This window comes from Salvelinus fontinalis, chromosome 15 (genome assembly GCF_029448725.1).
Source record: "Salvelinus fontinalis isolate EN_2023a chromosome 15, ASM2944872v1, whole genome shotgun sequence".
Lineage (NCBI taxonomy): Eukaryota > Metazoa > Chordata > Actinopteri > Salmoniformes > Salmonidae > Salvelinus > Salvelinus fontinalis.
Genome location: NC_074679.1, coordinates 15,976,065 through 16,002,170, shown reverse-complemented (window position 1 = coordinate 16,002,170; position 26,106 = coordinate 15,976,065). Strand labels below are relative to the sequence as shown.

General features: G+C 46.9%; 1 protein-coding gene across 2 annotated transcripts in view; it reads left to right on the top strand.

The window, feature by feature from the left end:
* The window catches only part of LOC129811468 (uncharacterized), a 103,024-nt gene that overhangs the window by 25,397 nt on the left and 51,521 nt on the right, over positions 1–26,106 (top strand). For both annotated transcript variants that reach the window (XM_055862801.1, XM_055862800.1), the window contains exon 2: positions 17,891–18,408. In XM_055862801.1, the coding sequence (XP_055718776.1) occupies positions 17,891–18,408 (518 nt within the window). The remainder of the gene's footprint in view (positions 1–17,890; positions 18,409–26,106) is intronic.

Genomic DNA, 26,106 nt, shown 5'->3' with positions numbered 1-26,106 from the left:
TGACCCAGTTGATAGTTAGTTTGCTATGGGACGGACCCAGTTGATAGTTAGTTTGCTATGGGACGGACCCAGTTGATAGTTAGTTTGCTATGGGACGGACCCAGTTGATAGTTAGTTTGCTATGGGACGGACCCAGTTGATAGTTAGTTTGCTATGGGACGGACCCAGTTGATAGTTAGTTTGCTATGGGACGGACCCAGTTGATAGTTAGTTTGCTATGGGACGGACCCAGTTGATAGTTAGTTTGCTATGGGACGGACCCAGTTGATAGTTAGTTTGCTATGGGACGGACCCAGTTGATAGTTAGTTTGCTATGGGACGGACCCAGTTGATAGTTAGTTTGCTATGGGACTGACCCAGTTGGTAGTTAGTTTGCTATGGGACGGACCCAGTTGATAGTTAGTTTGCTATGGGACTGACCCAGTTGATAGTTAGTTTGCTACGGGACGGACCCAGTTGATAGTTAGTTTGCTACGGGACGGACCCAGTTGATAGTTAGTTTGCTATGGGACGGACCCAGTTGATAGTTAGTTTGCTATGGGCCGGACCCAGTTGATAGTTAGTTTGCTATGGGACGGACCCAGTTGATAGTTAGTTTGCTATGGGCCGGACCCAGTTGATAGTTAGTTTGCTATGGGACGGACCCAGTTGATAGTTAGTTTGCTATGGGACGGACCCAGTAGATAGTTAGTTTGCTATGGGACGGACCCAGTTGGTAGTTAGTTTGCTATGGGAAGGACCCAGTTGATAGTTAGTTTGCTATGGGACGGACCCAGTAGATAGTTAGTTTGCTATGGGACGGACCCAGTAGATAGTTAGTTTGCTATGGGACAGACCCAGTTGGTAGTTAGTTTGCTATGGGACGGACCCAGTTGATAGTTAGTTTGCTATGGGACGGACCCAGTAGATAGTTAGTTTGCTATGGGACTGACCCAGTTGGTAGTTAGTTTGCTATGGGACGGACCCAGTTGATAGTTAGTTTGCTATGGGACGGACCCAGTAGATAGTTAGTTTGCTATGGGACAGACCCAGTAGATAGTTAGTTTGCTATGGGACTGACCCAGTTGATAGTTAGTTTGCTACGGGACGGACCCAGTTGATAGTTAGTTTGCTATGGGACGGACCCAGTTGATAGTTAGTTTGCTATGGGACTGACCCAGTTGATAGTTAGTTTGCTATGGGACGGACCCAGTTGATAGTTAGTTTGCTATGGGACGGACCCAGTAGATAGTTAGTTTGCTATGGGACTGACCCAGTTGGTAGTTAGTTTGCTACGGGCCGGACCCAGTAGATAGTTAGTTTGCTATGGGACAGACCCAGTTGATAGTTAGTTTGCTATGGGACGGACCCAGTTGGTAGTTAGTTTGCTATGGGACTGACCCAGTAGATAGTTAGTTTGCTATGGGACAGACCCAGTTGATAGTTAGTTTGCTATGGGACGGACCCAGTTGATAGTTAGTTTGCTATGGGACTGACCCAGTTGATAGTTAGTTTGCTATGGGACGGACCCAGTTGATAGTTAGTTTGCTATGGGACGGACCCAGTAGATAGTTAGTTTGCTACGGGACTGACCCAGTTGGTAGTTAGTTTGCTACGGGCCGGACCCAGTAGATAGTTAGTTTGCTATGGGACAGACCCAGTTGATAGTTAGTTTGCTATGGGACGGACCCAGTTGATAGTTAGTTTGCTATGGGACGGACCCAGTTGATAGTTAGTTTGCTATGGGACGGACCCAGTTGATAGTTAGTTTGCTATGGGACGGACCCAGTAGATAGTTAGTTTGCTATGGGACGGACCCAGTTGATAGTTAGTTTGCTATGGGACGGACCCAGTTGATAGTTAGTTTGCTATGGGACGGACCCAGTTGATAGTTAGTTTGCTATGGGACGGACCCAGTTGATAGTTAGTTTGCTATGGGACGGACCCAGTTGGTAGTTAGTTTGCTATGGGACGGACCCAGTAGATAGTTAGTTTAGTTTGCTATGGGACGGACCCAGTTGATAGTTAGTTTGCTATGGGACGGACCCAGTTGATAGTTAGTTTGCTATGGGACTGACCCAGTTGATAGTTAGTTTGCTATGGGACGGACCCAGTTGGTAGTTAGTTTGCTATGGGACGGACCCAGTTGGTAGTTAGTTTGCTATGGGACGGACCCAGTTGGTAGTTAGTTTGCTATGGGACGGACCCAGTTGATAGTTAGTTTGCTATGGGACGGACCCAGTAGATAGTTAGTTTGCTATGGGACGGACCCAGTAGATAGTTAGTTTGCTATGGGACTGACCCAGTTGGTAGTTAGTTTGCTACGGGACAGACCCAGTTGGTAGTTAGTTTGCTACGGGACGGACCCAGTTGATAGTTAGTTTGCTACAGGATATGCGAAGCCAATGTGATCTATAGAATTGTATTTATTTATTTTTTGCTATTTTTATCTAGTTGGCAGTAGTAGTAACTTTTAGATTTGTTTAGTTTATAATTTAGATGAACCAGATGAGACCTGAAGATGTTAGTCTATTTCAAATTAAACACTTCCTCTAAATGTGCATACTAATATTTTACGACAAGTTTCATGCAGTACTACTCATTTTGCCATGGGGCAATGATACATTTTTGCAGTTTTTAAAGTTAATTTCATGCAATTTGACACATTTTGCCATGGGTGGGAAAGAAATGTTTGCACTTTTAAAGCAAATCTGTAATTCTACACATTTTGCCATGACTTCTGCCATGTTAATTATATCTGAACGCGATCGACTAACAAAATGGAAGGGGGTCCCCTGGAGGTCAAGCATATTCCCTGCGTGACCGACCGGCCGGTATTCTGCCGGCACTATACCCAGTTTAAGTAGCTGGGTATACTAACTTACCAATCTAAAAATTGTTAATTGATTTTATTAAAACATAGGGTGTTACTATGGATAAATACATACAAATAATTCAATAGTGGAACAAGTTCCCCTAGTTAAATGCCTCTGGATGCTGCTCATTAGTGGCAGTTATATTTGCATGTGTTTTAACTGTCTCTGTTCGGCAGGCTGAGTGTCAATGTTAAACCGCTACGCTAGTGAATTATATTGTCCTCCCTTCGGTGTGGATCAGAGAGGGAGTGAAGAGGGTACGTCCCAATTGGCACCCTATTCACTATATAGTGCATGTCAAAAGTAGTGCACTATAAAGGGAAAAGTGCTGTTTGGGACGCAGGCAGGAGATGGTCTTGGATAGGGAGATGGGGACAGGGTGGAGTGTTGTGGTTTCCTGTTTTGGGGAGATTCCGGAACCGATGGGGAGTGTTTATAATCTGTCTGTACAGACTCCCAGATATACCCAGGAGCAGGCAGCCCCACACCCGTCCTTCTGCCCCACACCCGTCCTTCTGCCCCACACCCGTCCTTCTGCCCCACACCCGTCCTTCTGCCCCATACCCGTCCTTCTGCCCCACACCCGTCCTTCTGCCCCACTATGTACCTGTACTGTCTCTCTCCTGTGTGTCTGCCTCATACCCGTCCTTCTGCCCCACTACGGACCTGTACTGTCTCTCTCCTGTGTGTCTGCCCCATACCCGTCCTTCTGCCCCACTACGGACCTGTACTGCCTCTCCTGTGTGTCTGCCCCATACCCGTCCTTCTGCCCCACTACGGACCTGTACTGTCTCTCCTGTGTGTCTGCCCCATACCCGTCCTTCTGCCCCACTACGGACCTGTACTGTCTCTCTCCTGTGTGTCTGCCCCATACCCGTCCTTCTGCCCCACTACGGACCTGTACTGTCTCTCCTGTGTGTCTGCCCCATACCCGTCCTTCTGCCCCACTACAGACCTGTACTCTCTCTCTCCTGTGTGTCTGCCCCATACCCGTCCTTCTGCCTCACTACGGACCTGTACTGTCTCTCCTGTGTGTCTGTCCCATACCCGTCCTTCTGCCCCACTACGGACCTGTACTGTCTCTCTCCTGTGTGTCTGTCCCATACCCGTCCTTCTGCACCACTACGGACCTGTACTGTCTCTCTCCTGTGTGTCTGCCCCATACCCGTCCTTCTGCCCCACTATGTACCTGTACTGTCTCTCTCCTGTGTGTCTGCCCCATACCCGTCCTTCTGCCCCACTATGTACCTGTACTGTCTCTCCTGTGTGTCTGTCCCATACCCGTCCTTCTGCCCCACTACGGACCTGTCTCTCCTGTGTGTCTGTCCCATACCCGTCCTTCTGCCCCACTACGGACCTGTCTGTCCCATACCCGTCCTTCTGCCCCACTACGGACCTGTCTCTCTTGTGTGTTCCAGTTCCAAAACGACTTGCCTTAACAGCAGTTCTACTTCCGATGACATTTTAGTTCTGTGAGTTTTTTTCTTTACATTTGATTCAAGCATCACATGATTCTATGCAGCTGCAAGGCCACAAATAGACCAATGCAGCTTCATTTTGCACATAGCAAAGATTGCAACTATTTGAACAAAAGGGCAAACAGAAGTTGCAGACAATGTTTATCCACATTCAAGTATAATTTTTTTGCACTTTTATTGAAAATTAAACACAGAAATATCTAATTCATTCAATAAGTAGGAAATCCAGATTCTTCCAACAAGGACTTCTGGAAAATAAGAAGTTTCAGATGTTACGATCGGGAAAAGTATTGTACTGTTTCAGATACATTATATTGTTAATACCAGGCTATGTTCTGTACTGTTTCAGATACATTATATTGTTAATACCAGGCTATGTTCTATACTGTTTCAGATACATCATATTGTTAATACCAGGCTATGTTCTATACTGTTTCAGATGTATTGTTAATGCCAGGCTAAGAACTGTCTGGGTGACGCTGCTTCTCCAACATTAAATCAACACGGTTTATTATAGAGACAAAACAAATGCATAGACACATGCTGGTACTAGACTCCCCTCTGTCTGTCTCTGCCCCTGTATGTCCCCCCAATCCCTGAGCTAAAGCATGCTAATGATAATGCTGTCAGGTGTGTTACTAAAGGGATATATAACGTATCTACAGCATACAGTTGAAGTCGGAAGTTTACATACACTTAGGTTGGAGTCATTAACTCATTTTTCAACCGCTCCACAAATGTCTGGTTAACAAACTATAGTTTTGGCAAGTCGGTTAGGACATCTACTTTGTGCATGACACAAGTAATTTTTCCAACAATTGTTGACAGACAGATTATTTAATTTATAATTCACTGTATCACAATTCCAGTGGGTCAGAAGTTTAGAGAAGTTGACTGTGCCTTTAAACAGTTTGGGAAATTCCAGAAAATTATGTCATGGCTTTAGAAGCTTCTGATAGGCTAATTTACATAATTTGAGTCAATATAAGGTGTATCTGTGGATGTATTCCAAGGCCTACCTTCAAACTCAGTGCCTCTTTGCTTGACATCATGGGAAAATCTAAAGAAATCAGCCAAGACCTCAGAAAAACAATTGTAGACCTCCATAAGTCTGGTTCATCCTTGGGAGCAATTTCCAAACGCCTGATGGTACCACGTTCATCTGTACAAACAATAGTACGCAAGTATAAACACCATGGGACCACGCAGCCGTCATACCGCTCAGGAAGGAGTTGCGTTCTGTCTCCTAGAGATGAACGCACTTTGGTGCGAAAAGTGCAAATCAATCCCAGAACAGCAAAGGACCTTGTGAAGATGCTGAAGGAAACAGGTACAAAGGTATCTATATCCACAGTAAAACAAGTCCTATATCGACATAACCTGAAAGGCCGCTCTGCAAGGAAGAAGCCACTGCTCCAAAACCGCCATAAAAAAGCGAGGTTACGGTTTACAACTGCACATGGGGACGAAGATCGTACTTTTTGGAGAAATGTCTTCTGGTCTGATGAAAAAAAAAAAATAGAACTGTTTGGCCATAATGACCATCGTTATGTTTGGAGGAAATAGGGGGAGACTTGCAAGCCGAAGAACACCATCCCAACCGTGAAGCACGGGGGTGGCAGCATCATGTTGTGGGGGTGCTTTGCTGCAGGAGGGACTGGTGCACTTCACAAAATAGATGGCATCATGAGGGAGGAAAAGGATGTGGATATATTGAAGCAACATCTCAAGACATCAGTCAGGAAGTTATAGCTTGGTCACAAATGGGTCTTCCAAATGGACAATGACCCCAAGCATACTTCCAAAGTTTTGGCAAAATGGCTCAAGGACAACAACGTCAAGGTATTGGAGTGGCCATCACAAAGGCCTGACCTCTAACCTATAGAAAATGTGTGGGCAGAACTGAAAAAGTGTGTGCGAGCAAGGAGGCCTACAAACCTGACTCAGTTACACCAGCTCTGTCAGGAGGAATGGGCCAAAATTCCCCCAACTTATTGTGGGAAGCTTGTGGAAGGCTACCTGAAACGTTTGACCCAAGTTAAACAATTTAAAGGCAATGCAACCAAATACTAATTTAGTGTATGTAAACTTTTGACCCACTCGGAATGTGATGAAATAAATAAAAGCTGAATTAAATCATTCTCTCTACTATTATTCTGACATTTCACATTCTTAAAATAAAGTGGTGATCCTAACTGACCTAAGACAGGGAATTTTTACTCTGATTAAATGCCAGGAATTGTGAAAAACTGAGTTTAAATGTATTTGGCTAAGATGTATGTAAACTTCCAACTTCAACTGTAAATGCCATATTGAAATGCCTTATTGTTTTTCCTTAATGCTCCAGTTCCCAGTTTGGTTCCAGAATAGCACTTCACCTAAAGGAGATTGGGACACAAAGGATAAGTCCAGCCATTATGCCGTGACTGGTATTTGTCACAGGACACAACGCTTTGCTTTGTTGCAATGTTATTTAGTTGTTGTGTAGTTCATCACACAAGAAGAAACAGGTTATGAGCAGAAACCCCATTGTGTGCATACTAACAGGTTATGAGCAGAAACCCCATTGTGTGCATACTAACAGGTTATGAGCAGAAACCCCATTGTGTGCATACTAACAGGTTATGAGCAGAAACCCCATTGTGTGCATACTAACAGGTTATGAGCAGAAACCCCATTGTGTGCATACTAAGAGGTTATATCGTCTTGGTAAGCAACTCTTGTAGATTTGTCCTTGTGTTTTAGGTTATTGTCCTGCTGAAAGGTGAATTAATCCCCCAGTGTCTGTTGGATAGCAGACTGAACCAGGTTTTCCTCTAGGATTTTGCCTGTGTTTTAGCTCTATTCTGTACATTTTTATCCTGAAAAACTCCCCAGTCCTTATCAATGACAAGCATACCCACAACATGATGCAGCCGTCACCATGCTTGAAAATATAAAGATTGGGACTCAGTGATGTGTTGGATTTGCCCCAAACATACCGCTTTTTATTCAGAACAAAACGTTTGTTTCTTTACCAATTGTTTTGCACTATTACTTTAGTGCCTCATTGCAAACAGGATGCATGTTTTGAAATATGTTCTATTCTCTACAGGCTTCCTTCTTTTCACTCTGTCAGTTAGGTTAGTATTGTGGAGTAACTACAATCGTTCTTCTATCACAGCCATTAAACTCTTTTAAAATCACATTGGCCACATGGTGAAATCACTGAGTTAGTATGCACCTTCTCCAGCAACTGAGTTACTGGGTCCATTGATACACCATCCAAAGCCTAATTAATAGCTTCATGCTCAAAGGGATATTCAGTGGTTAGTATTGTGGAGTAACTACAATGTTGTTGATCCATCCTCAGTTTTCTTCTATCACAGCCATTAAACTCTGTAACTGTTTTAAAGTCACCAATGGCCTCATGGTGAAGTCCCTGAGTGGTTTCCTTCCTCTCCGGCAACTGAGTTAGAAAGGACTCCTGTATCTTTGTAGTCACTGGGTGTTTTGATAGACCATCAAAGTGTAACTAGTAACTTCACCAGGGATCAATGTCTGCTTTAAAAAATAGATATCTGCCCTTTGTGAGGCGTGGGAAAACCTCCCTGGTCTTTGTGGTTAAATCTGTGTTCCAAATTCACTGCTCGACTGAGGGACCTTACAGATAAGTGTATGTGTGTGGTACAGAGATGGGGTAGTCATTCAACCATCATGTTAAACACTTACTGCACACAGAGTGAGTCCATGCAACTAATTATATGACTTGTTAAGCACAGTTTTGCTCCTGAATTGATTTGGCTAATTGTAGACTTGATTTTTAATAAAGGAATTGAATACTTATTGACTCCAAATAAATGTCAGCTTTTCTTTTGTAATTAATTTGTAAAAAAAAAAAAAAAAAAAAACATTCTAAAAACATGATTCTACTTTGACATTATGGAGTGTGTAGATCAGTGACACAATCTCAATTTAATCAATTTTAAATTCAGGCTGTAACACAACAAAATGTGGAATATGTCAAAGGGTGTGAATACTTCCTGTATAGGATGGTATGCATGACACACTGCATGACTTGTTCTTCCACCACACCTTACAATGATAACACGGCTTCTATTTTCGTCTGAATACAGACCGATCTTTGGAACATCTTTCAGAGGTTGTTTTTTCAGATGGTTTTGTTTCTGTTTCTCGTTGACGAGAAGGACTGGAATGAAATTTCAATTGACATGTTATGTAGATCAACTTTTCAATTTACATTTGTGGCGGGCATGTAATGAGCCTAGAGTAGCCAGTAGCCTAAGCTAAGCATTCAACTACTAGCTAAGATTTAAACTTTTTTTTTAAATATCTTTTTTTTTTATATATCTACCATATGACACTCTTGAATAATGCAACAATTCACAAGCAAAAAAAAAGAAATGTCATTTTTTCAGGACGGTGTCTTTAATAGATAATTTGTAAAAATCCAAATAACTTCACAGATCTTCATTGTAAAGGGTTTTAACACTGTTTCCCATGCTTGTTCAATGAACCATAAACTATTAATGAACATGCACCTGTGGAACGGTCATTAAGACACTAACAGCTTATAGACGGTAGGCAATTAAGGTCACAGTTATGAAAATCTAGGACACAAAAGGGGCCTTTCTACTGACTCTGAAAAACACCAAAAGAAAAATGCCCAGGGTCTCTGCTCATCTGCGTGAACATGCCTTAGGCATGCTGCAAGGAGGCATGAGGACTGCAAATCTGGCCAGGGCAATAAATTGCAATGTCTGTACTGTGAGACACCTAAGACAGCGCTACAGGGAGACAGGATGGACAGCTGATCGCCCTCGCAGTGGCAGACCACGTGTAACAACACCTGCACAGGATCGGTACATTCGAACATCACACCTGCGGGACAGGTACAGCATGGCAACAACAACTGCCCGAGTTACACCAGGAACGCACAATCCCTCCATCAGTGCTTGTCCTCAATAGGCTGAGAGAGGCTGGACTGAGGGCTTGTAGGCCTGTTGTAAGGCAGGTCCTCACCAGACATCACCGGCAACAACGTCGCCTATGGGTACAAACCCACCGTCGCTGGACCAGACAGGACTGGCAAAAAGTGCTCTTCACTGACGAGTTGCGGTTTTGTCTCACCAGGGGTGATGATCGGATTCGCGTTTATCGTCGAAGGAATGAGCGTTACACCGAGGCCTGTACTCTGGAACGGGATCGATTTGGAGGTGGAGGGTCCGTCATGGTCTGGGGCGGTGTGTCACAGCATCATCGGACTGAGTTTGTTGTCATTGCAGGCAATCTCAACTCTGTGCAACGCATGACTCCACCATCATCAAATTTACTGACGACACAACGGTAGTAAGGCCTGACCACTGGTGACGTTGAGACAGCTTACAGGGAGGTTCGGTGACCTGGCAGTAAGACCAAGGAGCTGATCGTGGACTACAGGAAAGGGAGGCGAGTACGACGGGGCTGCATTTGAGCTGGTCGAGAGCTTCGAGTTCCTTAGTGTCCAAATCACTAAGGACTTAAAATGGTTAAAACATGCAAACAGTCGTGAAAAAGGCTCTTCACGCTGACTCTATACACACGCTAATATACCGTCTTCACGCTGACTCTATACACACGCTAATATACCGTCTTCACGCTGACTCTATACACACGCTAATATACCGTCTTCACGCTGACTCTATACACACGCTAATATACCATCTTCACGCTGACTCTATACACACGCTAATATACCATCTTCACGCTGACTCTATACACACGCTAATATACCATCTTCACGCTGACTCTATACACACGCTAATATATCATCTTCACGCTGACTCTATACACACGCTAATATACCATCTTCACGCTGACTCTATACACACGCTAATATACCATCTTCATGCTGACTCTATACACACGCTAATATACCATCTTCACGCTGACTCTATACACACGCTAATATACCATCTTCACGCTGACTCTATACACACGCTAATATACCATCTTCACGCTGACTCTATACACACGCTAATATACCATCTTCACGCTGACTCTATACACACGCTAATATACCATCTTAATTTACGCTGCTGCTACTCTGTTTATCATATCTATCCTGATGCCTAGTCACCTTACCCCTATACGTATCTAACCCTACCACTCCATTATCCCTGCACATTGGAAATATGGTACTGACTCTGGAACTGACCCTGTATGCACTCTGGTTTACTTTCTCATCTTCTTATTTCTCATGTGTTTTTCTTCTACTTTACTTTTGTTGTGTGTATTTTATTGATTGTTGGGAAAAGAGGTTAGCAAGAAAGGCATTTCATTGTACTTGTGCACGTAACAAACTTGAAACATGAGAAGTATATTTTTTGGGGGGGTTATGTGTCAGAGGTGTATTTCTGGTGGGGTAATTCTCTTTACCAGTCATACTCCTGTGTCCTGGCTGTCAGCCAATCATATTAGAGCAGATGATACTTTCCCATGAGTCATTCTGTATGTCACTGAGTTCAACTGTATCACACCAGTTTATTAGGAATACCACCCCGTTAACACAAAAAATGGTTCGCGTACAGACAGTGAGTCACGTGGCTTGCTACATGAAACAGGCAGACAGCCATCGAGGCATTCAGGTACTGTTTGATTGAACGTGAGCATGGGCAAAACAAGTGACTTTGAGCGTTGTATGATCGTCGGTGCCATGTTCCAGTATCTCAGAAATATCCGACAAAGAAAAATCATTCCAGTCAGCGGCAGTCCTGTGGTCAAAAGAGAATGGCAAGAATTTGTGCAAGCTAACATGTGGGCTACAAACAGGCAAATAGCAGCATCTCGGAACGCACAACTCGTACAGATGTTGCAGCAGATGGACCACACCGGGTTCCACTCTTATCAGCTAAAAAAAACAAGAAGAAGCGGCTCCAGGGGGTGCGCGATTACCAACACCGGACAATCGAGGAGTCTAGTTTTGGTGAAGACCTTGCCTGGTCCAACGAATCCCAGCTCCTGTTGCATCATGCTGATGAAGGATTTGGCGTAAACGGCATGAGTCCACGGCCCCATCCCGCCTGGTGTCCATGGTGGTGTAAACGGTGTGGGGAATGTTTTCCTGGCACTTGTTAGGTCTCTTTCATACCAATTGAACAATGTTTCCACGTCCCGAAGAATTCGGGCCGTTCTGGAGACAGAGGGGTCTGACCTGGGTACTAGATGGGTGTACCTAATAATAAACTGGGTGACCATCTAGCTGGTCGCATCGGCCTGTCAGAACAGCAGCGTCGGGCTCAAGGAGGAAGTGTGTGTCTCTTTGTTAACTGGTGAACGATCTCTAATATTAAGGAGTTGTCGAGGTTCTGCTCTCCTGAGTAAAAATACCTCATAAGCTGTAGACCATACTATTACCAAGATAGTTTTCATCTATATTCTTCGTAGCTGTCTATTTACCGCCACCGACCGATGCTGGCACTAAGACCGCACTCAACCAGCTGTATAAGTCCATAAGCAAACAGGAAAACGCTCATCCAGAGGCGGCGCTCCTAGTGGCCGGAGGTTTTAATGCAGAGCAACTTAAATCATGTTATCATTGACTCAGTACTGGTACTCTGTGTATAGAGCCATGTTATCATTGACTCAGTACTGGTACTCTGTATAGAGCCATGTTATCATTGACTCAGTACTGGTACTCTGTGTATAGAGCCATGTTATCATTGACTCAGTACTGGTACTCTGTGTATAGAGCCATGTTATCATTGACTCAGTACTGGTACTCTGTGTATAGAGCCATGTTATCATTGACTCAGTACTGGTACTCTGTGTATAGAGCCATGTTATCATTAACTCAGTACTGGTACTCTGTGTATAGAGCCATGTTATCATTGACTCAGTACTGGTACTCTGTGTATAGAGCCATGTTATCATTGACTCAGTACTGGTACTCTGTGTATAGAGCCATGTCATCATTAACTCAGTACTGGTACTCTGTGTATAGAGCCATGTTATCATTGACTCAGTACTGGTACTCTGTGTATAGAGCCATGTTATCATTAACTCAGTACTGGTACTCTGTGTATAGAGCCATGTTATCATTGACTCAGTACTGGTACTCTGTGTATAGAGCCATGTTATCATTGACTCAGTACTGGTACTCTGTGTATAGAGCCATGTTATCATTGACTCAGTACTGGTACTCTGTGTATAGAGCCATGTTATCATTGACTCAGTACTGGTACTCTGTATAGAGCCATGTTATCATTGACTCAGTACTGGTACTCTGTGTATAGAGCCATGTTATCATTGACTCAGTACTGGTACTCTGTGTATAGAGCCATGTTATCATTGACTCAGTACTGGTACTCTGTGTATAGAGCCATGTCATCATTAACTCAGTACTGGTACTCTGTGTATAGAGCCATGTTATCATTGACTCAGTACTGGTACTCTGTGTATAGAGCCATGTTATCATTGACTCAGTACTGGTACTCTGTGTATAGAGCCATGTTATCATTGACTCAGTACTGGTACTCTGTGTATAGAGCCATGTTATCATTGACTCAGTACTGGTACTCTGTGTATAGAGCCATGTTATCATTAACTCAGTACTGGTACTCTGTGTATAGAGCCATGTTATCATTGACTCAGTACTGGTACTCTGTATAGAGCCATGTTATCATTGACTCAGTACTGGTACTCTGTGTATAGAGCCATGTTATCATTGACTCAGTACTGGTACTCTGTATAGAGCCATGTTATCATTGACTCAGTACTGGTACTCTGTGTATAGAGCCATGTTATCATTGACTCAGTACTGGTACTCTGTATAGAGCCATGTTATCATTGACTCAGTACTGGTACTCTGTGTATAGAGCCATGTTATCATTGACTCAGTACTGGTACTCTGTATAGAGCCATGTAATCATTGACTCAGTACTGGTACTCTGTGTATAGAGCCATGTTATCATTGACTCAGTACTGGTACTCTGTGTATAGAGCCATGTTATCATTGACTCAGTACTGGTACTCTGTGTATAGAGCCATGTTATCATTGACTCAGTACTGGTACTCTGTGTATAGAGCCATGTTATCATTGACTCAGTACTGGTACTCTGTGTATAGAGCCATGTTATCATTGACTCAGTACTGGTACTCTGTGTATAGAGCCATGTTATCATTAACTCAGTACTGGTACTCTGTGTATAGAGCCATGTTATCATTGACTCAGTACTGGTACTCTGTGTATAGAGCCATGTTATCATTGACTCAGTACTGGTACTCTGTGTATAGAGCCATGTTATCATTGACTCAGTACTGGTACTCTGTGTATAGAGCCATGTTATCATTGACTCAGTACTGGTACTCTGTGTATAGAGCCATGTTATCATTAACTCAGTACTGGTACTCTGTGTATAGAGCCATGTTATCATTGACTCAGTACTGGTACTCTGTATAGAGCCATGTTATCATTGACTCAGTACTGGTACTCTGTGTAGAGAGCCATGTTATCATTGACTCAGTACTGGTACTCTGTGTACAGAGCCATGTTATCATTGACTCAGTACTGGTACTCTGTATAGAGCCATGTTATCATTGACTCAGTACTGGTACTCTGTGTATAGAGCCATGTTATCATTGACTCAGTACTGGTACTCTGTATAGAGCCATGTTATCATTGACTCAGTACTGGTACTCTGTGTATAGAGCCATGTTATCATTGACTCAGTACTGGTACTCTGTATAGAGCCATGTAATCATTGACTCAGTACTGGTACTCTGTGTATAGAGCCATGTTATCATTGACTCAGTACTGGTACTCTGTGTATAGAGCCATGTTATCATTGACTCAGTACTGGTACTCTGTGTATAGAGCCATGTTATCATTGACTCAGTACTGGTACTCTGTGTATAGAGCCATGTTATCATTAACTCAGTACTGGTACTCTGTGTATAGAGCCATATTATCATTGACTCAGTACTGGTACTCTGTGTATAGAGCCATGTTATCATTGACTCAGTACTGGTACTCTGTGTATAGAGCCATGTTATCATTAACTCAGTACTGGTACTCTGTGTATAGAGCCATGTTATCATTGACTCAGTACTGGTACTCTGTGTATAGAGCCATGTTATCATTGACTCAGTACTGGTACTCTGTGTATAGAGCCATGTTATCATTGACTCAGTACTGGTACTCTGTGTATAGAGCCATGTTATCATTGACTCAGTACTGGTACTCTGTGTATAGAGCCATGTTATCATTGACTCAGTACTGGTACTCTGTGTATAGAGCCATGTTATCATTGACTCAGTACTGGTACTCTGTGTATAGAGCCATGTTATCATTGACTCAGTACTGGTACTCTGTGTATAGAGCCATGTTATCATTGACTCAGTACTGGTACTCTGTGTATAGAGCCATGTTATCATTGACTCAGTACTGGTACTCTGTGTATAGAGCCATGTTATCATTGACTCAGTACTGGTACTCTGTGTATAGAGCCATGTTATCATTGACTCAGTACTGGTACTCTGTGTATAGAGCCATGTTATCATTGACTCAGTACTGGTACTCTGTGTATAGAGCCATGTTATCATTGACTCAGTACTGGTACTCTGTGTATAGAACCATGTTATCATTGACTCAGTACTGGTACTCTGTGTATAGAGCCATGTTATCATTGACTCAGTACTGGTACTCTGTGTATAGAGCCATGTTATCATTGACTCAGTACTGGTACTCTGTGTATAGAGCCATGTTATCATTGACTCAGTACTGGTACTCTGTGTATAGAGCCATGTTATCATTGACTCAGTACTGGTACTCTGTGTATAGAGCCATGTTATCATTGACTCAGTACTGGTACTCTGTGTATAGAGCCATGTTATCATTGACTCAGTACTGGTACTCTGTGTATAGTACCATGTTATTGTTACTCATTGTGTATTTATTATTACCTGTTTTACTTTTCTATTCTCTCTTTTCTTTCTCTTTACTTTGTTGGGAAGGGCCTGGGACTAAGCATTTGACTGCTAGTCACACCTAGCCTCTGCTTTAAGTGGTTCAGATCTGTCATTTACAATAACACTAGCTAATAGCAGTTGGGCTGGTTTCAACAGCAGCTTCATCTACACAATGAATGTGAGAATTTCCCATGAGTCATTCAGTACCTGACACAGTTCAAGGCTACTATATGTTTTAAAGTTACTGCCCGTTCTAGAGCTACGGTCCGTTGTTTTAGAGCTACGGCCCATTTAGAGCTACTGCCTGTTTTAAAGCTACTACCTGTTTTAAAGCTACTGCCCGTTCAGAGATGGTGCTCGTTTTAAAAGCCACTGCCCGTTTATAAAGCTACTGCCCGTTCAGAGATGGTGCTCGTTTTAAAAGCCACTGCCCGTTTATAAAGCTACTGCCCATTTTAGAGCTGGTGCCCGTTTTTAAAGCTACTGTCCGTTTTGGAGCTACTACATGTACCTGTTTTTAAAACTCTATTTTATTAGCAGCAGCCTATATATGAATGGTTATGTCGTCTCATGTTTGAAGCTACTCCCTTTTTGGGATGTTTTCAGCAGCACAGCGGCATGCCTACGAATGGCCTGCCAATGACCGGGTTGTGCTGTTGTATCAAGGCCAGCCAGTAGCCACTCATTGTTAGGCTGTTTTCCTGGTGGTTGTTTTGCCAGGGTTTAGAAGAGGTCGTGTCCCAAATAGGCACCTTATTCTCTATTTAGTGCCCTGCACTACTTTTGTTTTTACCAGAGCCCTATGTAGGGAATAGGGTGCCAGTAGTGCCCTATGTAGGGAATAGGGTGCCAGTAGTGCCCTATGTAGGGAATAGGGTGCCAGTAGTGCCCTATGTAGGGAATAGGGTGCCAGTAGTGCCCTATGTAGGGAATAGGGTGCCAGTAGTGCCCTATGTAGGGAATAGGGTGCCAGTAGTGCCCTAAGTAGGGAATAGGGTGCCAGTAGTGCCCTATGTAGGGAATAGGGTGCCAGTAGTGCCCTATGTAGGGAATAGGGTGCCAGTAGTGCCCTATGTAGGGAATAGGGTGCCAGTAGTGCCCTATGTAGGGAATAGGGTGCCATTTGGGATGCAAAATATGTCTGGGAGAGGAAAACAGGTCTGATAACAATAACCAAGTGCCAGAATGTATCATGGGAAATCTGAAAACACACACACACACACTGGAGCGTGGTCTCTGGGTGTGTGTTTAGTCCCTCCCTGGACGTGAGGCCAGATTAACCTCATTCACATGAACAATAGTTTAATTCAGTCTCTCCTCGGTCTCACCTGACACCTTTATGTCTCCAGCTCAAGGAAACAGTCCATTAATGCACTCTATTGGTGTTTAATGGGCTATTTGTTTGCGTAGTTATGCCATTGGTTTTGAGACTACATTGTAGAATAATAGTGAAGACATCAACACTATGAAATAACACATGTGGAATCATGTAGTAAACCAAAAAATGTGTTGAACAAATCAAAAAATATATTTTATATTTGAGATTCTTCAAAGTAGCCACCCTTTGCCTTGTTGACAACTTTGCAAACTCTAGGCATTCTCTCTCTCTGAGGTATTATCAGGTGTGCCTTAATGAGGACCGCCACAGGAAAGGAAGACCAGAGTTACCTCTGCTGCAGAGCCTCAGAAATTGCAGCCCAAATTAATGCTTCACAGAGTTCAAGTAACAGACACATCTCAACATCAACTGTTCAGGGGAGACTAAGTGAATCAGGCCTTCATGGTCGAATTGCTGCAAAGATACTATTACTAAAGGACATCAATAATAAGAGACTTGCTTGGGCCAAGAAACACGAGCAATGGACATTAGAACCGTGGAAATCTGTCATTTTTGTCTGATGAGAACAAATTTGAGATTTTTGGTTCCAATTGCCGTGTCTTTGTGAGATGCAGAGTAGGTGAACGGATGATCTCTGCACGTGTGGTTCCCACCGTGAAGCATGGAGGAGGAGGTGTGATGGTGTGGGGGTGCTTTGCATCCCATCTGGTTTGCGCTTAGTGGGACTATCATTTGTTTTTCAACAGGATAATGACCCAACTCATCTTCAGGCTGTGAAAGGGCTATCAGAAGACCTTGCCTCCACAATCACCTGACCTCAACCCAATAGAGATGGTTTGGGATGACCGCAGAGTGAAGGAAAAGCAGCCAACAAGTGCTCAGCATGTGGGAACTCCTTCAAGATTGTTGGAAAAGCATTCCAGGTGAAGCTGGTTGAGAGAATGCTAAGAGTGTGCAAAGCTGTCATCAAGGCAAAGGGTGGCTACTTTAAAGAATCTAAAATATATTTGGATTTGTTTAATACTTTTTTGGTTACGACATGATTCCATATGTGTTATTTCATAGTTTTGATGTCTTCAATATTATTCTAGTAATAAAATGTAAAAAACCTTGAATGAGTAGGTTTGTCCAAACTTTTGACTTGTATTGTATGTTTAGAAATCTTTCTTGCCATCTCTACCTATTGAACTAGAACAAATCCTTGCTCATTAAGCCCTCTACATATGATCCAGTCTGAAGTGATTTTGTTCTTGTCCCTCTCTCTGTTCCAGGTGGTACAAGTTGAACTCCAAGACTGGGAAGAAGGAGAAGGAGCGAGGGGACATCCAGGTGACGGTGCAGTTCACCAAGAACAATCTGACAGCCAGCATGTACGACCTCTCCCTGGGTAAGGACAAGCCCCGGTCCACCTTCGGCAAGATCAAGGACCGCATCAAGGGCAAGAAGAGGAGCAGCAAGGACTCTGATGAAGACTCTGCCTCCACTATTGTGAGCGGCTACGGCCCCGTTTCCCGCATGAGGAACCGGTTGCCGAGCGATGGCGGCGGGGAGGAAGACTATGAGGACGACGAAGGAGGGGAGGGGCGGAGGAGTAAGATGAGGAACTTCTTCCTGCGAGGGAAACTGAGGAAGTCGTCTGATACGAGGTCGAGCACGTCGCTAGGGTCGGAGAGTAGTGAGTCGTCGTCGAGGGGAGGGAGTCTCAGTCCCACCGCTGGGATCTCTGTAGTGGTGTCTGACCTGTCTAACTCGCCTAGCAACAGCAGCAACTTCACAGCAGACAGCCCTGGTGAGAGGAAACCATCATATATACCTAGTTATTCCTTCTAGCGGAATATAATAAGAGTACATGGCCCGTTGAGGCCAGATTTTTCTTCAAGATGTTCAAATGTTTATAGTTGACCAGCAGGGTTAAATAATAGTCAGTGGTTGTAGAGGGTGCAACAGGTCAGTACCTCAGGACTAAATGTCTGTAGGCTTATCATAGCCGAGCATTTGAGAGGTAGAGAGAGAGAGAGTCACTCAGTCAAAAACAGCAGGTCGGTAGCACGTCCGGTGAACGGGTCAGGGTTCCATAGCCGCAGGCAGAACAGTTGAAACTGGAGCAGCAGCACGACCAGGTGGACTGGGGACAGCAAGGAGTCATCAGGCCAGGTAGTGCTGAGGCTTGGTCCTCAGGTCCTCCAGGAGGGAGAGAGGGAGAGAGTTGTGAGAGACAGCTGTAGAGCTCATCACTCCCCCTAACTGGTAGGGGGCCAGAGGCAATTTCTCAATGCCAACACATCTTTCTAGCTAATTTACACGCTGAAGCTATGTTGTGCTTGGTGACCTCTGACTGTTCTATCCTAACATCGTTGGTGCCGACGTGGATTTACATTTACATTTTAAGTCATTTAGCAGACGCTCTTATCCAGAGCGACTTACAAATTGGAAAGTTCATACATATTCATCCTGGTCCCCCCATGGGAATTGAACCCTGGTCCCCCGTGGGAATTGAATCCACAACCCTGGCGTTGCAAGCGCCATGCTCTACCAACTGAGCCACACGGGACCTGGATAACAATATTCCTATACTCTACACTCTGCAGTTTTAGCCAGCACCATCTTCAGATTAGCCTTAACGTCGGTAGCCCTGCCCCCCTGGTAAACAGTGTATGATCGCTGGATGATTGGTTTTATGTCTAATACTACGGGTAATGGAGTCGCCAATGACTAGGGTTTTCAATTTGTCAGAGCTAATGGTGGGAGGCTTCGGCGGCTCAGACCCAATAACAGGAGAAAGAGAGACCTGAGAAGGCTCGGCCTCCGATTCGTTGCTTAATGGGGAGAACCGGTTGAAAGATTGTCGCTCCTCCCCACCAGCCTCCACTGAGAGATAGATAGATATCTGAGTGTACAGAACATTAGGAACATCTTCCTAATATTGAGTTGCTCCGTCTTTCACCCTCAGAACAGCCTCAATTCGTCAGGGCATGGACTCTACAAGGTGTCAAGCGTTCCACAGGGATGCTGGCCCATGTTGACTCCAATGCTTCCCACAGTTGTATCAAGTTGTCTGGATGTCCTTTTGGTGCTGGAGCACCCAGCAGCATTGCAGTTCTTGACACACTCAAACCGTTGCGCCTGGCACCTCCCGGTCTTCCCCAAACTGTTGCCACAAAGTTGGAAGCACAGAATCGTGTAGAATGTCATTGTATGCTGTAGCGTTAAGATTTCCCTTCTCTGGAACTAAGGGGCCCGAACCATGAAAAACAGCCCCAGACCATTATTCCTCCTCCACCAAACTTTACAGTTGGCACTATGCATTCAGGCAGGTAGCGTTCTCCTACCACCCCACTACCGCCATCTACCACCCCACTACCACCCCACTACCACACCATCTACCACCCCACTACCACCATCTACCACCCCACTACCACCATCTACCACCCCACTACCACCATCTACCACCCCACTACCACCCCACTACCACCATCTACCACCATCTACCACCCCACTACCACCATCTACCACCCCACTACCACCATCTACCACCCCACTACCACCATCTACCACCCCACTACCACCATCTACCACCATCTACCACCCCACTACCACCCCACTACCACACCATCTACCACCCCACTACCACACCATCTACCACCCCACTACCACCATCTACCACCCCACTACCGCCATCTACCACTCCACTACCACCATCTACCACCCCACTACCAACCCACTACCACACCATCTACCACCCCACTACCACCATCTACCACCCCACTACCACCCCACTACCACACCATCTACCACCCCACTACCGCCATCTACCACCCCACTGACACACCATCTACCACCCCACTACCACACCATTTACCACCCCACTACCACCATCTACCACACTATCTACCACCATCTACCACCCCACTACCTCCATCTACCACCCCACTACCACACCATCTACCACCCCACTACCGCCATCTACCACCCCACTGACACACCATCTACGACCCCACTATCACCCCACTACCACACCATTTACCACCCCACTACCACCATCTACCACCCCACTATCACCCCACTACCACACCATCTACCACACCATCTACCACACCACTACCACCCCACTACCACCATCTACCACCCCACTACCACCATCTACCACCCCACTACCACCATCTACCACCATCTACCACCCCACTACCACCATCTACCACCCCACTACCACCATCTACCACCCCACTACCACCATCTACCACCCCACTACCACCATCTACCACCCCACTACCACCATCTACCACCCCACTACCACCATCTACCACCCCACTACCACCATCTACCACCCCACTACCACCATCTACCACCCCACTACCACCATCTACCACCCCACTACCACCATCTACCACCCCACTACCACCATCTACCACCATCTACCACCATCTACCACCCCACTACCACCATCTACCACCCCACTACCACCATCTACCACCATCTACCACCCCACTACCACCATCTACCACCATCTACCACCATCTACCACCCCACTACCACCATCTACCACCCCACTACCACCCCACTACCACCATCTACCACCATCTACCACCATCTACCACCCCACTACCACCATCTACCACCATCTACCACCCCACTACCACCATCTACCACCATCTACCACCATCTACCACCCCACTACCGCCATCTACCACCATCTACCACCCCACTACCACCATCTACCACCCCACTACCACCATCTACCACCATCTACCACCCCACTACCACCATCTACCACCATCTACCACCCCACTACCACCATCTACCACCCCACTACCACCATCTACCACCCCACTACCACCATCTACCACCCCACTACCACCCCACTACCACCATCTACCACCATCTACCACCATCTACCACCCCACTACCGCCATCTACCACCCCACTACCACCATCTACCACCATCTACCACCATCTACCACCCCACTACCACCATCTACCACCATCTACCACCCCACTACCACCATCTACCACCCCACTACCACCATCTACCACCCCACTACCACCATCTACCACCATCTACCACCATCTACCACCCCAGTACCACCATCTACCGCCATCTACCACCCCACTACCGCCATCTACCACCCCACTACCACCATCTACCACCATCTACCACCATCTACCACCCCACTACCACCATCTACCACCATCTACCACCATCTACCACCCCACTACCACCATCTACCACCCCACTACCACCCCACTACCACCATCTACCACCATCTACCACCATCTACCACCCCACTACCACCATCTACCACCCCACTACCACCATCTACCACCCCACTACCACCATCTACCACCCCACTACCACCATCTACCACCATCTACCACCCCACTACCACCATCTACCACCCCACTACCGCCATCTACCACCATCTACCACCATCTACCACCCCACTACCACCATCTACCACCCCACTACCGCCATCTACCACCCCACTACCACCATCTACCACCCCGCTACCACCATCTACCGCCATCTACCACCCCACTACCACCATCTACCACCATCTACCACCCCACTACCACCATCTACCACCCCACTACCACCATCTACCACCCCACTACCGCCATCTACCACCCCACTACCACCATCTACCACCCCGCTACCACCATCTACCACCATCTACCACCCCACTACCACCATCTACCACCCCACTACCACCATCTACCACCCCACTACCGCCATCTACCACCCCACTACCACCATCTACCACCCCACTACCACCATCTACCACCCCACTACCACACCATCTACCACCCCACTACCGCCATCTACCACCCCACTACCACCATCTACCACCATCTACCACCATCTACCACCCCACTACCACCCCACTACCACCATCTACCACCATCTACCACCATCTACCACCCCACTACCACCATCTACCACCCCACTACCACCATCTACCACCCCACTACCACCATCTACCACCCCACTACCACCATCTACCACCCCACTACCACCATCTACCACCCCACTACCACCATCTACCACCCCACTACCACCATCTACCACCCCACTACCACCATCTACCACCCCACTACCACCATCTACCACCCCACTACCACCATCTACCACCATCTACCACCATCTACCACCCCACTACCTCCATCTACCACCCCACTACCACCCCACTACCACCATCTACCACCATCTACCACTCCACTACCACCATCTACCACCATCTACCACCATCTACCACCCCACTACCACCATCTACCACCCCACTACCACCATCTACCACCCCACTACCACCATCTACCACCCCACTACCACCCCACTACCACCATCTACCACCATCTACCACCATCTACCACCCCACTACCACCATCTACCACCCCACTACCACCATCTACCACCATCTACCACCATCTACCACCATCTACCACCCCACTACCGCCATCTACCACCCCACTACCACTATCTACCACCCCACTACCACCATCTACCACCATCTACCACCCCACTACCACCATCTACCACCCCACTACCACTATCTACCACCCCACTACCACCATCTACCACCCCACTACCACCATCTACCACCCCACTACCACTATCTACCACCCCACTACCACCATCTACCACCATCTACCACCCCACTACCGCCATCTACCACCCCACTACCACTATCTACCACCCCACTACCACCATCTACCACCATCTACCACCCCACTACCACCATCTACCACCATCTACCACCCCACTACCACCATCTACCACCCCACTACCACCATCTACCACCATCTACCACCATCTACCCCCCCACTACCACCATCTACCACCCCACTACCACCATCTACCACCCCACTACCACCATCTACCACCATCTACCACCCCACTACCACCATCTACCACCCCACTACCACCATCTACCACCCCACTACCACCATCTACCACCCCACTACCACCATCTACCACCCCACTACCACCATCTACCACCCCACTACCACCATCTACCACCCCACTACCACCATCTACCACCCCACTACCACCATCTACCACCCCACTACCACCATCTACCACCCCACTACCACCATCTACCACCATCTACCACCATCTACCACCCCACTACCACCATCTACCACCCCACTACCACCCCACTACCACCATCTACCACCATCTACCACCCACTACCACCATCTACCACCATCTACCACCATCTACCACCCCACTACCACCATCTACCACCCCACTACCACCATCTACCACCCCACTACCACCATCTACCACCCCACTACCACCATCTACCACCCCACTACCACCCCACTACCACCATCTACCACCATCTACCACCATCTACCACCCCACTACCACCATCTACCACCCCACTACCACCATCTACCACCATCTACCACCATCTACCACCATCTACCACCCCACTACCGCCATCTACCACCCCACTACCACCATCTACCACCCCACTACCACCATCTACCACCATCTACCACCCCACTACCACCATCTACCACCCCACTACCACCATCTACCACCCCACTACCACCATCTACCACCCCACTACCACCATCTACCACCCCACTACCACCATCTACCACCCCACTACCACCATCTACCACCATCTACCACCCCACTACCACCATCTACCACCCCACTACCACCATCTACCACCCCACTACCACCATCTACCACCATCTACCACCCCACTACCACCATCTACCACCATCTACCACCCCACTACCACCATCTACCACCCCACTACCACCATCTACCACCCACTACCACCATCTACCACCCCACTACCACCATCTACCACCCCACTACCACCATCTACCACCCCACTACCACCATCTACCACCATCTACCACCCCACTACCACCATCTACCACCATCTACCACCCCACTACCACCATCTACCACCCCACTACCACCATCTACCACCATCTACCACCATCTACCACCCCACTACCACCATCTACCACCCCACTACCACCATCTACCACCCCACTACCACCATCTACCACCATCTACCACCATCTACCACCCCACTACCACCATCTACCACCCCACTACCACCATCTACCACCCCACTACCACCATCTACCACCCCACTACCACCCCACTACCACCATCTACCACCATCTACCACCCCACTACCACCATCTACCACCCCACTACCACCATCTACCACCATCTACCACCCCACTACCACCATCTACCACCCCACTACCACCATCTACCACCCCACTACCACCATCTACCACCCCACTACCACCATCTACCACCATCTACCACCATCTACCACCATCTACCACCCCACTACCACCATCTACCACCCCACTACCACCATCTACCACCCCACTACCACCCCACTACCACCCCACTACCACCATCTACCACCATCTACCACCCCACTACCACCATCTACCACCCCACTACCACCATCTACCACCCCACTACCACCATCTACCACCATCTACCACCACTACCACCATCTACCACCATCTACCACCCCACTACCACCATCTACCACCCCACTACCACCATCTACCACCCCACTACCACCATCTACCACCATCTACCACCCCACTACCACCATCTACCACCATCTACCACCCACTACCACCATCTACCACCCCACTACCACCATCTACCACCCCACTACCACCCCACTACCACCATCTACCACCCCACTACCACCATCTACCACCATCTACCACCCCACTACCACCATCTACCACCCCACTACCACCCCACTACCACCATCTACCACCATCTACCACCCCACTACCACCATCTACCACCCCACTACCACCACTACCACCATCTACCACCATCTACCACCCCACTACCTCCATCTACCACCCCACTACCACCCCACTACCACCATCTACCACCCCACTACCACCATCTACCACCCCACTACCACCATCTACCACCATCTACCACCCCACTACCACCATCTACCACCCCACTACCACCACTACCCCACTACCACCATCTACCACCATCTACCACCCCACTACCACCATCTACCACCCCACTACCACCACTACCACCATCTACCACCCCACTACCACCATCTACCACCCCACTACCACCATCTACCACCCCACTACCACCATCTACCACCATCTACCACCCCACTACCACCATCTACCACCCCACTACCACCATCTACCACCCCACTACCACCATCTACCACCCCACTACCACCATCTACCACCCCACTACCACCATCTACCACCCCACTACCACCATCTACCACCCCACTACCACCATCTACCACCCCACTACCACCATCTACCACCCCACTACCACCATCTACCACCCCACTACCACCATCTACCACCACTACCACCATCTACCACCCCACTACCACCATCTACCACCATCTACCACCATCTACCACCCCACTACCACCATCTACCACCCCACTACCACCATCTACCACCCCACTACCACCATCTACCACCATCT